General features: G+C 38.8%; 1 protein-coding gene across 5 annotated transcripts in view; it reads right to left on the bottom strand.

Annotated features, from left to right (window-relative positions):
• FNDC3A (fibronectin type III domain containing 3A) overlaps positions 1-15,734 on the bottom strand; it is a 127,034-nt gene that overhangs the window by 17,521 nt on the left and 93,779 nt on the right. For all 5 annotated transcript variants that reach the window (XM_055801705.1, XM_055801706.1, XM_055801708.1 and 2 more), the window contains 7 exons: positions 14,995-15,133; positions 14,326-14,379; positions 13,583-13,707; positions 9,261-9,435; positions 8,546-8,632; positions 2,730-2,868; positions 969-1,037 (listed from right to left, as the gene is read on the bottom strand). In XM_055801705.1, the coding sequence (XP_055657680.1) occupies positions 969-1,037; positions 2,730-2,868; positions 8,546-8,632; positions 9,261-9,435; positions 13,583-13,707; positions 14,326-14,379; positions 14,995-15,133 (788 nt within the window). The remainder of the gene's footprint in view (positions 1-968; positions 1,038-2,729; positions 2,869-8,545; positions 8,633-9,260; positions 9,436-13,582; positions 13,708-14,325; positions 14,380-14,994; positions 15,134-15,734) is intronic.

The following is a 15,734-nucleotide window of genomic DNA, read 5'->3' as shown; positions in this document are numbered from 1 at the left end:
ATTACAACATTCATTTTGCAGACTGTAACTACAGTTTACAATTGATAAAATTTGTTTTATTCCTAAATGGCCTAGCACCATCTGAAATACTGATTTCATTCTTTCTTACTCAGCCAGACTCTTATATGAGAAACTTTGAGCATTCTCTCTCTTATTAAACAGATTAAGCAGGGAACCTGGGGACTTTTAATTAGATCTCCAGCAACTCAATAAGTCACAGAATTTGGAGCGCTGGGAATGAAATGTAATGCACAGCTCACTAAACCTGCACGAAAGGCTCAATTAAGTAATTCCAAAAGTGACTTTATACGGACACATGATGGAGTAAGGAAAGTGATAGACTAATTATCCGAAGAACCACACAGGCTGCCATTACAATTTGGGGACAGTGCGCTGTCTCAACCAGAAACAGCACTGGAGAAGCATAAACTTGCATTCTCAATGTGACTATGTTTCTGAAATCAATGAGGCTACTGAAGAGGCCTGGATTTTTAAATAATTTAGCTGGACAGCTTTATGTCCAGTTCAGAAATATCGTTAATTTCCCTTCCGTAAGAAAGGACAGAAAAGCAAACAGCAGAAACAGTTATCCCAACTGCATCACTGTTCTCCTTTAAAAGTGACAAATGAAGCACTAGTTTTTCTTTCATCTGTCATACAACCAACAAAGCTACATGGCCCTGTCATCTTGCCCTAAAATGTCTGTAATGTTTCATTTCATTTCTAAAACAGAATACATCTAATTAATGTCAGACATGGAGCATCTCTTTTGATGCAGAGTTCTGTGGCATCCTCTTTCTAAGCCAGAGAAAAAGAACCTCATGTATATGAGCATCATCATTCCTATTTTTTTGATGGCACTTCCTTGCAATAACTTTCCCTATGATAATACACATTTTACTCTTCCCACAAGCACACACATGCAGAAAAAAACACAGCTGATTGCAACAGACGCTCCCAATGCTTACCATTTAAGCCTTCAGACATTTCCACAACATACATATTTATTGCTGCTCCTCCATTGTCTTTTGGCGGATCTATAAACAACAGCAACATTCCAACTAAGTGATGTAAATTAAATGGTTTTGTAGCTTTTGGAAAGAAATTTACCAAAGGAAAAATCAACAGCTGGCTGGAGATGGGTGATTGTTTAGACAGATAGCATCCTAGCTAGCCCTAGCATCCCAGTTCAGGACAGCCACAAATCACTTATTCTCCACTACGTGAAGCTGCCAGCTCACAACCTTACTGCATACTCCACAGTGAAGAGTGACAAGTTAATCAGGCACCTGGGAGATGCCACAGCAAACATTTCCATTAGTCTGAAGTGCCATGGAAGGCCGCCTGATTAAGGTTTCAGGGACATAGATCTTAATGGTCCTGTAATATGGATTACAGACAGGAGACTATTATCATACTGATTTGCATAGAAGAATATTTCAAAATTATTTAAGGACAGGATTTCAAAAACTTCAGTATTTTGGGAGAGAACAGAAGCCAGGAATTCTACACTGATAATCTCTTAAATTTTTAATGCATCACTAGAAATTGAGTGCAATATCCTCCCTGGTACAATATTCATGTACAAGATACGAACTTACAGACCTATCTTTGACATATAATCCTACTACTCTTTCTCAGAGCTGACTTAGAGAGCAGCAGAATTAAAATGATGTTGAAAAACAACATTCTAAACAAACATGAAGACAGTATGATACTTCAACACAGAAAGGTACTGCTGCCATGACATCACATTATGTATGTGCTGGATGAAACGGTGTTGGCTCTTAGACAAGGGTTACATATCATATCACACCTGCTAAATAAAATGAGACTTATTATATGGCACACAGCCTCTTCTGGTTGGAAGGTAACAAATTACTTGAAATTAAAAATAAAATTATAACATTATCTCACAAAAAAAAGTGTTACTGTTCAAAATAATGACTAGTAAAGGTTTTATACATAAATAGGCATTTTAGACAATTTTCAATTTACAAATTAGGTATTTCTAATAACTTCATATACATCATACATCAGTCATAAAATATCAAGCATCAGGCCCTAATGTAGCAAAGCACTCTGGAAAGATGCAAGACTGGACTTGCTGAGTACTACTTATACTCTGCAAGTAGCTTTCTTATTATTAATGCAAAATAATTAAACACACTATTAAACAGAAATAGGTAAGCAGTTTAATTATCTGTGACAATAAATAAAACCTTTAACCATTTGATCTTCTGCTCGAGTACTGCATCACAGAGTACTGTTTCACCTTCTCCTATTTCACAGCGTAACACTAAAAACCCCTGAGCCTAAGGAAGTTTCTCAAGATCCTTAGCAAATAAAAATATTGATCTATCAAAACCAAACACTTTGAATAGACAGGTTTAACTTGGATCTTCTCTTTTAATAAAAACCCAGAATGTTGTGGCACCTACTTTTTGTGCACAAGAAACAGAACTTCTTAGCACACAAATATAACCCCTGCAATAACAGTCTCTATTAAAAATTGTGTATTATTCTTCCCACACAATTACACTATTATACTGCCACCCTAAGTATTGTGAATTTATATTCTCCTCTTAGTTCTATAAGTGAATCACAATGGCTCAGCTGACTGAAGTGTTACTGAAGTAAAACCTGGCCTTCTGTATAGATCTATATATATAAAATATTTTTTTATATATGAAGTACATATTCTAAACAGAGCTGGGCAACAACCTTACCCCAGGTTATTTTGAAACTCTGTGCATGAATTTTTCCTTTCACTGCAGGTTTTGAAGGTACTCCAGGCTTGTCTGGACAAGTAATGTATTCTACTGTCTCACTTGGACTGCTTTTCCCTTCTGAGTTGTAGGCAATGACCTGCAAATACATTAAAAAAAATTACAAACAGAAGAAACACACTGGCTAGTGATATGCTATTCACTGTTAATGGTAAGATCAAACTAATTTATATTTATACTTAGACAGATAGCTACATATTAAATTATCACAAGAACTAAAGCTATTTTATGCCTTCTTTTTCATTTTCATTAGTCGCATAGTTAGACAACCACTATACCATACTTAAAAATTCCTGCAAATTGCCAGCAAAATAAAAAATCTTTAAAGAAAACAACCCTGGTAACTGTGAAGTTGAAAAAAAAGGTATTTCACAAATCAAATAACCTTCTCTATCCCCTGAGTTTCAAATGTTGGTGCAGAAAGTTACGCTTCTACTTAGGACACTTAAGAGCTGCCTGGCCATAGAAGGTAATCAGGACATGCAAATCTCAGTGACGTTAATGGAATCTGTGGGTGCTCAGTATAGCATGAGCCACTTTATTTCAAGTCAAGGATCTGAAAACTTCGGTTTTTTAAAACCCTTTAAGATACTCAGAAATTAGATAGGTCCAAGAACAACTCTTTCATCGGAGCTGTGCAATTTATTGATAATGAAATACATGCGTGAGGAAAAAACCTTTATAAAAGCATGGAAACAAAAGATGATGAGAAAGACATACTGTGAAGAGGCCACTTTTAAACTTTCACTGGAGGAATCTGGAAGTATTAAAACTTCAACTGCAATTCCCTTCCCACTGAGATAAAAATATTTTCAAGTAATTGAGAGCAAAAAGTGACGCTTTACTAGCTGCTAAAGAAACCTGGATAATCAGAGGTCTCATACTACTGTATACCTTCTTTTAAGGAAAAACATTCAGAGATAAAGTGTTTACATGAGTAAGTAACAGCAAAGGTGATATAAACTCTTCAGCCCCAGGGAAAATTATGGCAAATGTTGTCATGGAAGTTATATACAGGCACATAAAGCACAAGAAGGTAATTACATTTATCAAGGGTAAATCATGTTGGAAGGCACTCAACGTTGTTCAATGATGAAACAACTTGCTCTATAGAGGAGGGGAGAGCTGTGGACACCATCTGCCCTGATTTTAGTTTGACATGGTCTCCCACAACATACATGTAGGAAAACTCATAGGATATAGCCAGAACGGATGGATCACAAGAAGGATGTGGAAAGCCTGACAGAATGTCAGGCTTAGGTGGTTAATGGTTTGAAGGCAAATTGGCAGCTGCTCATGAGTGGATTTCCTCAGCAGTCAATACAATGTCAGATAATATTCAGTATCTTTAGCAGTGATCTGGATGACAGGAGTGACTGCACCCTCTTCCCCAGGTTTGCATAAGGCACCAAACTAGGAGCAGAGAGAGATCTGCTGGAAGGAAGAGCTGCCACACAGACTTCGACAGGCTGGAAAATTGCATCAACAAGAACTGTATGAGCTTTGACAAAGATCAATATAAAGTCTTGCACGTGGGACAGAATAATCCCAGGAGCAGTAGTCTGGAGTCTGACTGGCTAGACAGCTTTTCTTTTTTCAGCTTTGCTGAGAAGGACCTTGGGTCTCCAGTGGAGAGCAAGCCGAATGAATCGGCAAAGCACCCTGGCAGCAGCAAAGCCAAACTGTTTCACCTGGGGTGCATCAGCAAGAATTTTGCCAGCAGAACAAGGGATGTGATTATGCCACTCTATTCAGCACTTTTTAAGCCATGCCTGGAATACTGTGTCCAGTTTTGGTCCTCTCAGTTCAAGACAGACACTTGGAAACTGCAGAGAGTCCAGAAGAGGGTCAGCACGATGATTAGAGGGTTAGAGAACCTGACACAGGAAAACAGTTGAAGAACTTGGGTTTATTCTGCCTATGAAAAAAGAAGTTTCATTGCAGGGAGATCTAATCACAACCTTCCAATACCTAAAAGATAGTTACAGAAGAGATGAAGATTCTGCCTTCACAAGGACTTGTGATGATGAGACAGACACAGTACGCACAAAGTGTGTTAGTGAAAAGTCTAGCTGGATGTAAGAAAAAAAATGAATCACCAGGAGAACAGGCTGCCTAGAGAAGTGGTCAAATCTCCCTTGCTGAAAACACTGAAGTCTCAGCTCAACAGGGCTAAGAGTGCTGAATTGCCTAACCTAAGGCCCTGCTTTCTACACATTTGGCCCAGATGATCCCCCAAACCCCCTTTCACTCTAGACTCTTCTGTGACGCTAGGAAAGCAAATTGCTGCTATTCTTTACTTTCTAGTTGTGTCTGCATTTAACTACATATTCCTATTTGTTCCTAGAGAAAAGCTGAACGACCTAAAAAAGGGTTTTTAACTTTTACATTTCTGTTAAAAATGAGCAGAATCAAAATGACAGCAGCAATGTTAGTACAGACTGAGAAAAGGGAATGTGAGCTAACATGTCTCTCAGATACTAAGTCACCTGATACAGTTTACAAGATTAACAATCATCTGGTTGTCATTGTGCCCTTATAAATGAAGTTAAACAGGCACAGTTAGAGTTTATGTATTACAATAAGGTTTCCAATGGTTATAAAGCTTCTTTCAAAAGCCTTAAGGAATATTACTACTAATTAAGTCTCTCCCCTGTACAATAAAAATTAAAGACCTGATTAACACAACATTTGTTTCTCCTTTATGCCTTGTGAATGAGTGAAGAGAGACTCCTGTTTACTGTTTTGTTAAGAAAAATAGGGTAGAAACATTGATTTTTTTATTTTAATGAGAAACCTAGGATGTTTAAGTTAACTATGTATTTACTAGAAATGTGTGTGATTAACATACAAGATTACTTTAATCAAGTCCTGTAAAAGCCAGTTTCAAGTTAATCAGCTGTTCTTTAGTTTAAGCTCAAGTATGGCCATAACAGTCCTAGCTTGGTACAGTTCTTGGAATACACTATATATTTAAAATTATTTAAATATTAAGTTCTGTTAAAAATCCCCAAGTACTCTAAGATTAATTCCCACCATAACCTATTCTGCTTAAGAAAGTAATCACATTCATAAGTGCAAACTATCTCCTATCATTTGAAAAGGAGTACTTACATGTTTTAGTGTTAACTCAAAACAAACTGATCAACCCTTAAACTTTCATATTGCAAAGAGATGCTGTTCTTCAGCAGTTCCCACCTTCCTTATGAAATAGTATTTTTGGTGTATACAAGCAACAGCTATCAACATTTTTTCCCCTTGTAGACACAGATGAGATTATTCTGACTCTGCTTCATACTGTGGAACATGCCTTTAGCTTTGTTCCAAAACCCAAGCAACTGTTCAAGAGTGACTCTGAACACAGAACAGCCCAGGTTGGAAGGGACCTGAAAGATCATCTGGTCCAACCTTTCAGGGAAAAGTGAGCCTAGAGAAGATTATCTAGCATCCTGTCCAGTTGTGTCTGGGGACTGGACCATGTCCCTGGGGAGGCTGTTCCACTGACTGGTTGTTCTCACTGTGAAAGATTTCTTTCTTATACCAAGATGAAACCTCTCCCAATGCAACTTGCACCTATTGCCCCTTGCCATCTCCATGTGGCACCTGGTGAAGACAGCGTCTCCCTCCTAACTGTCCCTTAAGTACTGGAAAACTGTGACAAGGTCTCCATGAGCCTTCTTTTCTCCAGGGAGAAAAAAATCTCATTCCTTTAGTTTTTCCTTACAGGGCTGGTTCTCCAGCCCTCTGAACATCTTCATGGCCCTCCTCTGAACCCTCTCCAATATGTTTGGTGGTTTTTTTGAACTGTGAGGATCAGAACTGGACACAGCACTCCAGCTGTGGCCTGGCAAGAGCTGAAGACAGTGGGTGATCACCTCTCTTATCTGTGCTAGTAGTGCCCCTGCAGATGCAGCCCAGGACCCAGTCTGCCTTTTTTGCTGCAGTGTTGCACTGCTCACAGTCAGTTTGTCCACCAGGACCCCCAGGTCTCTTTCAGCAAGGCTTCTCCTAGCCTACACTGCGCTGCTTGGTTATTCTGACCCAGGTGCAGGACTGGCACTCATCTCTGTTAAACTTCATACTGTTCTTGCTAGCCTACTCTTCTAGCCTGTCCAGGTCTCTCTGCAAGATGTCACCTTACACAGATGAAGTCATCTCATCTTCTGGTATGTTCATCTCACCACTCAGTCTGGTGTCACGAGCAAACTTGGTAAGGATGCTTTCAGTATCATTGTTTAGATCATTTGTGAAGATGAACAGCGTGGGGCCCCATATTGATCCCTAGGGAATCCTACTTCTGCCAGGCTGCCAGCCTGAGTAAAAAACATTGAACTTCACCCTCAGTGTGGCCTGTTGGCCAGTTTTCTACCTATCTCTCAAACCACCCATCCCGTTTGTATCTTGACAGTTTGTCCAGGAGAAGGCTGTGGGAAACAGCATCGAATGCCTTGCTGAAGTTGAGGTAAACAACACCCACTACTCTTCTCAGGCCAACTGAGTGTTACTTTGATGTAGAAGGCAATCAGGCTGTTCAAGCATGATTTGCCTTTGGTGTAGGCTCTTCCCAATCACCTGCTTCATTTGGCTTGTAATAGTTTCTAGCAGGACTCTTCCATTACTTTCCCAGGGACTGAAGTAAGACCAATTAGCCTGTAGTTCCCTGTGTTCTCTTTTGGGCCCTTTTCGTAGCTGTGTATGACATTTGCCCTCTTCCAGTCATCAGGGATATCCCCTGATCTCCATCACTTTTCAAATATTATAGATAGTGTCCTTGCAACAATGTCAGCCACTTCTCTTAACATCCTGGAGTGGATTCTGTCCTAGCCCATAGATTGATGTGGGTTGAGCCCTTCTTCCACCACTGGTGGGTTGACACAAGCCTTGTCGTAGCTACTTGATCCTGTGACCTGGGGTCCAGCTATGATGGTAAAGGCAGAGGCAAAGGAGGTATTGAGAACCTCTGCCTTACTGGCATTATTAGTAACTTGCTTCCCTGCCCTATTTAGCAATGGGCTCATGTATGTCTTCCCTGTGTTTCTGCTTACTGCTCACATACCTAGAGAACCCCTTCTTGTTCTTGACATTTCTGGCAGATTTCAGTTCTAGCTGATCCTCAGCCTTCCTGGCTACATCTCTGTATGTCCTAGCAAGGTTCTTGTAGTCCTTGATGGCTATTTGTCTGCCTTTCCACAGCTGGTACGCTTTTTTTTTTTTTTTTGCTTTTAACCACACCCAAAACCTCACTGTTAAGCCAGACTTCACCCTGAGCTAACAAGTTTATCACTCAGGACTTAGAAGAATGGGCTCGGCACCACGGTAATATGAATGAATTACTAACTTGAGCTCAGTGCTCATTGACATGATTTTTTGATCAAGGTTGCTCTTTACCCCAATACTTGCGGGCATGTTTAGAGTCTATCAAAGAACCCCATAGCTGGACTAAGTAATATTACCTGTGTATAAGCAACACTGAAGCCAAATAAAAGAAAAAACAACTCCAAACAAAAAACCTGCTAAGAACATTTACTTATGACCTGGAATTTCAAGATACCTGCAACTGTCATGCCCTTGCAGCGGTTCTTACTCCTGCAGAGATGATTAATGAAGCAGGTGTTTTGAGATTGAAATTTTAAGAAACTGGCATCAAATTTGGCTTTCCTTAAAAAAAGGCCCTCCCCACTTCTAAGTCAATCTCAAGTTACTCTGGTGCAAAAACCCAAACCAATCCCAAAAGCAAATATATGAAAAAATCTTACCCTAAATTTGTATTTTGTACTACGCCTCAAATTCTTCACCGTATAGGTAAGATCGTCACCATCATATTTTGGCTTGAAACCGTATCCCTGCAGAATTATATAGGATTACTTGAAACATTATATTTGCAGACCAGACCACGTAACATACTTCATACAAGTAAGTTTCTGTTTCAGACCATAATTATTATGCTCCCCTGACAAAGTAGTAAGTGCACCTTCAATTACTTACAAAAACACAAGGTATTTTTTTGGAGAGGGGGAAACTAACCATTCTCCCATCAGAAAAGGAGAAAAAAACAATAAGAAAAATATACACAGTGTAAACAGGAACTATTCAAAACATTTTCAAAGGTAGAAGAGGACTCATTTTAAAACAAAGGTGGTTAGGCTGAAATGACACCTACAGGGACCACACTTCATGATGCAATTACTTTGATCTTACAAGCTCTTGTAAGGCTTAACTTTCACATGCAAACTCTAAAAGTCTTTGCGGGATTGGAGCTTAATAACACTGAACAATTACTGTCACAATAAAAAGGAGAAAGCTATGTGGCTTGGTCACAGCAACTGCAAGTCATTAGCTTAATTTCAGAAAATACAGTTCCTTGCAGAATATTCTAGCAAAAGTAATCACTGTTACACCTAATACAATAATAAAACAAACAAGACACATTATAGTCTCTTTAATTATTGAAAATAAGTATTCTAAACTTACTGAGTTCTCATCCTCCATCTCTAATATATATGAGATTCCTTCATCTGATGGTGTTCCTGAGGGTTTTGTCCACTGTAGGGATAACCAAGTAACTCCAGCATTAATCAGCAAAGGACTTGCTGGTGTGGTTGGGGCAGTGCCTGAGGTATGATACAGGACTTCTTCACTAAAACCACTGTTTAAAACAGACAGTATGTAAACTAAATAGACACAACAATATCTAGAAAAACACAATTCTTACTAAACACAACTAAGACAGTTTCTTGGACATACGCACAACTGGAAATCGCAGGCTGGTACATGAAGACTAAGCTTGCCTATGAGTCTGTCAGTTACAAAAGGTCTGAACAAGGTTAACATGTTCATAATTGAAAGTTTCCTTTATATGATATAGTTACAATGTTTTTCTAACAAAAATATTTTGCTTTTTCATGTTGTCATTCTTCTGAAACAATGGAGTTTTATATGCAGTAATGTACTAATACCACAGTGTCCACCCTATTCAGAATGAAAACACGAGAACATAAAAGCATATATGGGAAGACCTGAAAAAAAATTTTGCTTCCAAGGCAACAATTATGTGCTTCAAGTATACTGTGAAGTACTAGTTTCTCTAGTGATTCAGAAAACAATAGAATAACAGCCTCATTCAATGTTATTTTAAGAGTTGCCAATATGAAAGTCTTATTGCAGAACAAATTAAGTAGTGTACACCAGTGAATTTCCTAATACAACTGTCAACCTTATCTGATGATGCTTAGATACGTGTTGAAATGAAAACACATAAAAAGACCTACTGTGGAACAGAAGGACGCAGAAGTCAGTATACAGGTACTGTGTTTTCACAGATGGTCTGATATGTATCCAGCTAGACTAAAAAAACCCCACCTGTTCTCAGCTGGCATTTGCTGCTTCTACATCAGGTCTGAAGAAACATTTACAGTCTTATGAGCCAGTCTAATTTTTTTTAACTACATGAAATTTAATGTCAAAGATGTAATTTTAATCTAAAAGCTAGGTATTACCTAAGTGAGCATCAGGAAGCCCTGAAAACAAAATTCTCCATATGGCTTAAACAACAGCACCAGTTAAACATCTTGTGTGCCAGAACCTGACCTTTCTGAAATAATCTCAATATAAAGATAACTCAACTTCACTTTCTTTCCTACCCAACCTACTTATAATAATGCACAAGCTGTAAATTTTGGTCTGCACTAAAGTCTTTTTGTCATTAAAAAAAATAATAATATTTTAAAAAAATCTTACAGACAACACATTATCAAGTGTCAATAGCATCCAAAGCAGATATGCAGTCCGTGAGGACATCCGGACTGTGGGACAGATTTGTGAAGCAAGAAGAGAAGAAGTGCAAAACAAGAAAAAAGTTTTTAAATCTGGGGGGAATACTAATTTTTTTTCTTGCAAAAAAGTCACAAGCAAGAAAATCTCCAAAATGAAGATTAAGTGATGCATACTTATGCATCTACACAATGTATCTACTAATTTCAGCATTATACAGGTAGGTCAGAGAAAGCATGAAGAGATGCTATACAAATACTAAGCCTATCTCTATTCACGACAAACAATTGAAGGAGTGTCATCTTACAAGCAGACACAAGGTGAAAAACCCCACACCTTAAAAAGATTTATTATCTTTACTTGATTGAACCACTCCAAATTACACTGAAATCAACTAAGACTTCCAGTGACACCCACATTGGAATCACTCTTAATGCATTTAGAAGTACAATAATGCTATCTATCTTTGAAATAATTTTATTTTTCCAGTTTTCTTTAGCCACTGTTTCATATGTGGTTAGAATTAAATATAAAAATATGACTAACTCAAACATAAAATATTTGTTCTTGTCAGTAAAATAATTTAGACAAAATTCTGCCTCCAGATGCCTAAGGTTCTCAACATTCTTCATAAGGAATGATCTGGCACTCTACCCTAATAAGTATTATTTCAAGAGACTTCTTAATTAAATAATACCATAAAGGCAATACAAATGCATCTTTACAAGGCTATGAAATATTGATTTAAAAAATCTATTTGGCATGATTAGTTTAAGAAGGGTACTTAACTAACCAGTGTCTTCTACCAGCTTATGCTGTAGGAATCTATAGTACATGTAGGTATTCCTAGAGGGTATATTTACACTCAGATGTAAAAGGGGAGTGGGAAGAGAGCCCAGGCACTGAACCCTGCTTAACTGCCAGCGGACTCAGGTTTTATTTTTTTTTAACAGTTCCAACTAAATCACATCGTCAAGGCAAAGCAACTCAGAGAATAATCCATTCCAGAAACATCATCCAGAAGGCAGTAACATAATAAAGACTGTGTCTGAGCACATCAAAAGTCAGTCTAGCCTACTACAAGTGTCCTCTGACAGTAGCCCAAAGCAGGTGCCTAAGGAAAGACACAGGAACAAGCACTACAGGCAACACATTCCTCAAGTACTCTCCAAAACCTCCCAACACACACCTCATCTCCTGAGCCAGCTGTGGTTTTCACATACGTAATAGCCTGCCAAAGATTTCTTCCGCCCAGCATGAGCTACAACCCCAGGTCTGGCTCCTTATTCTTTACACTGTCCTTCAACACTGTCCAAGCAGACATTGTTCCCGCAAACACCTCCTTGTACACGCAACACACACCCTCTATTTCATGCTATAAAACCACCACTGGTGAGCTGCATCATAATGCTCATAATATTTCAAACACTAAATTAAAAAAAATGCAAAACAGCAAATTTAGGCTGATGCCTAGAGAAGCCCTGTTTTTATGCCACATAGGACCTCAAGGTCCAAGTGCTTCTAGGTAGCGTGGACACTGGCAGTCTGCTCTAGAGATGATGAGCCCTGGCAGTATGACTATTAGCCAGGTTTATTTGCTTTACCTGAAGACCAAGAAGCATTCCCAACAACTAATGCACCCAGTAGTACAAGTGTAACTTGAGAAACCAGTGATGATTTGGTTTTTTTTCCTCCAAGTTCTTACATATATTCTCTACTGAAGTCAACTGTCATACATTCAAAAGATCAAAATAAAGTTCGGTACTCTGTAACTTCTGAAAAGTAGCAATTTAAAGAAAGAACCACATGCCCTAAGCATTCACAATAAGCTCTAGAATGTTGAAAGAATTCAGTGTTATGGTAATGTCATAGTCTGTCCATTTCCCAGGGTAACAGGAGACTTGACACCTTAGATAAAGGGACATATCCAAGTCACAGGACATGTCAAAGAGCACAATACAGATACACCTAACAGGTCACAGCGGGGTTCGGTCTGACTTACTTCCTGATCCAGCAGAGTTACTGACACCTTTTCATACTGTCACCACTACAACTCTAAATTAAGGAAGGACAGTAAGCCCTAGAAAATTGCCACGGCAGCTTCAGGCGCTAACCTTAGATCTAGCACCATGTCAAACCTCCCTGGAACCAAAAGCAGCAGAGAGCAAGGTACGAGGTACCCTCTGGTCAGCACAGCAGCAGCACAAGCACTGCAGCATTTAAACTATTCATTTCTGGTCCTCTGGCTGAGTTGCTTGTCTTTTAGCACTATCCCCAGAATTTTAGTAGAAGTGCTTATTACATCAGACACAAAAGCCACAACTGCAATGAATGTGTGAGTCTCTACAATATAGTGCTTAGCCAATAATTCTATTACGAGAACAAGCAGCAGGAAACATGTCCAAGGTAGCAACTTCAGTGATCAATGTAGGTCTATAAAGACTGAAGCTAAAAACAAGCACAGCCTGAGCTGATTTCACATGAGAGCAGCCGGGTTGTCTGTGCCATGCTTGTGCTCCCCATTCCAGGAGCATCGCATACAAAAGTCTGAGGAGCTCTTCAGGAAATGAGGCCAAGTCTGGCAGAAGTAGCTGTATTATCTGCTTCTAAGAGGGGCTGAGATTCGCAGCATTTCTACAGTATGTATGGATATACGTAGTGGTTTTAGTATGTAGCCATTCCATGCCTGGACAAAACGCATTATGCTGGGGATCACAGAAGAGCTGAAGTTGGAAGGGATCTCTGGAGGTCATCTTGTCCAACCTCCCCTGCTCAAGCAGGGTAAAGTGGTTCATTGTATGCAGCTAATCTGCAAACGAAATAATCCAATCACACACTGTGAATTAATTATGTAGCTGGACTAGGTGATCACTGTCAGTCCCTTCCAACTAAATTATTCTATATTCCACTTCATTCCAGTTAGACAAAAGACCTTTTTCTTTAAATGCCTTAATATGTTTCTCCTAAACAAGCACGCACATGCACATGCATTCCATATTTATATATGTAATAGTAGTATTTACCTCATTCCCATGTCATTTTTGGCTGCTAGCCTAAAGGTGTACCCCATTGCTGGTGATAGTTTAGTAATCCTATACTGCTTCTGTTGGCCATAATAACACTGGCAAAACTCTCCATTTCCTTTTCCCTAAAAAGGAATAAGTTAATCACATTATTCACTCTATTATCTATGCACCCATCAACTAAAGTAACATACAAATGTGAAGTAAATTCATTTTTTGAAATTAAACATAACTCATGGCTCTCCCACATAGTGAGGTAGTAGCGTATGAAAATTTGTGTATATATTGAATTAGAGGTTTTTTTCCTTCCTTTCCATTTCCCAGCTCCACAGGGCTGGAAGGAAAAAGCCATGAAGCTTCTGCAGCTCTGCTATTTCAGGATAGCAGGTAGGGACTGGAAGATGCTCAAACAGGCATAGCAGATCCACTCCCTTTGTACAAAAGAAAGACTGTTAAAGGAAAATGATCCTTTGGTGTCAGCTCTTGAAAGAAGTATTGGACTACAAGTGAAAAAGCCACTATTAAGAGCAGCAGAATCATGTCCTTAAGATCCTACTATTTTATATTCCCCAGGAAAGAAATTAGGCAATAATCATATTTTGATAATTGCTTCAGGAATTACATATTTTTCACATGCCTCCAGACAGAAGTCATAATCTTCATACAACTTCACGTGCACAGTCACATACAAGTACTTCTAAAAAACCCTACAAAATAAAAATAAAATAGAGTAACTTGCTTACTTCATCCCATTCTAAAAGGTAACTGTGGATTTTAGAACCATTATCACAAGATGCCTGCAACAGGAAAAGAAGAAAGTTAGAGCTCTAACTAGATACAAGACCACTTAAGGAAAAAATGCATGTATGGGGCAAATCATGACAAGACCAGCAGACGGCAAATGACGCTCCCCTTATATGACTGTTTCTCTTCCCAAGACAGTCCTAGTACATTCTCTAGCCAATGAATGCTTGTACCATGTTTATGGGTTTGGTTTTTTAGACTTTGAAAAAGTATTCTGGCAGCAATGTAAAATGCTGTAGTATTTTTCTGAGCAGCTAGATTGCAGGCAGGTCAGCCCAAATCTCAGCCTCTCCAGACCACTCCATTTGGTTTGCACAAACAAGCCTATGTTCAATGACAGGGAAAGGAATTGATTCCACAGTACAGCAGGCAACTGGAACTCATCAACTTAATCTACAAAGGTCCCTTGCTTTTCTGGGAACGCTTCTCTTTTTGCTAAAGTCCCCATTTAATCCAGTACATCTATTTCCACTCATGGAACTGTGACTGAAATAGGTATGTTTGACAAAAATGTTCCATTTCAATGAACTGGCATTTTATTGACAGACCTGAAACAATTCTGAAGAGTTTAAAGTATTTCTTTTAAAGGCTGTTAAGCAAATTCTTACCTTCCACTGAAGAGTAAGAGAATTTTTGGTCCGATTAGTTATCCTGGGCAGATTTGGAGTCTCAGGTTCACAACTTGTTGTGGTAAAACTCTCTGCTTCTGAAGGGCTCCCCTTTACACAGTTGCATTCTACTTGGATTCTACAGTGGCAAAGAGCCAATTAACATTTTGCTTCAAAATCTGTGTATACAGTTTCCAAAGAAAACTGAGTGTTCAGAATTACGTTACTTGTCTTGCTACCTCGTTATTAAAATACCACTGTTGTAAACAAATAACTGGCAGAAGCACCTTGGTCACTACAAGTAACACAAAAGAAAAGAGTCCTTTACTTTGGACATACATCGTTACCGTCAGTCAGCTTTAGTTTCACAATGACATTTGAATTATGTCTGTTACTTGCTGTACTTTGTTTGGGAAATAATGGTAACATCTTGCAGGCTCATTATCTGTTATAGACATATTAATTGATATTATGAATAATTCTTCTCCTGCAAGTGCTTTTGTCATGTGAGCACAGTGAAGCTGTTGATACACTTACAGAGTATCCTCTGCACTCCTTCAAGACCTTGCTGAGTCTGTTCACCCTGTCCTTTCTTTTAGGAAGGCTAACTCTCCATGTACTTCAGCAGAGTGAATTCTTGCTTCTGTCTCAAAAAGAAGTGGTTTGTTTTTCTGACAGCTTGTCTCCAAAAGGAAATACAGGATTATCTTCCAGCCTCACCCTGCTCCCCTAGCTGTGTA

This window comes from Falco peregrinus, chromosome 4 (genome assembly GCF_023634155.1).
Source record: "Falco peregrinus isolate bFalPer1 chromosome 4, bFalPer1.pri, whole genome shotgun sequence".
NCBI lineage: Eukaryota > Metazoa > Chordata > Aves > Falconiformes > Falconidae > Falco > Falco peregrinus.
The sequence above is the reverse complement of the archived record's forward strand: the minus strand, read 5'-3'. Positions and strand labels throughout refer to the sequence as shown.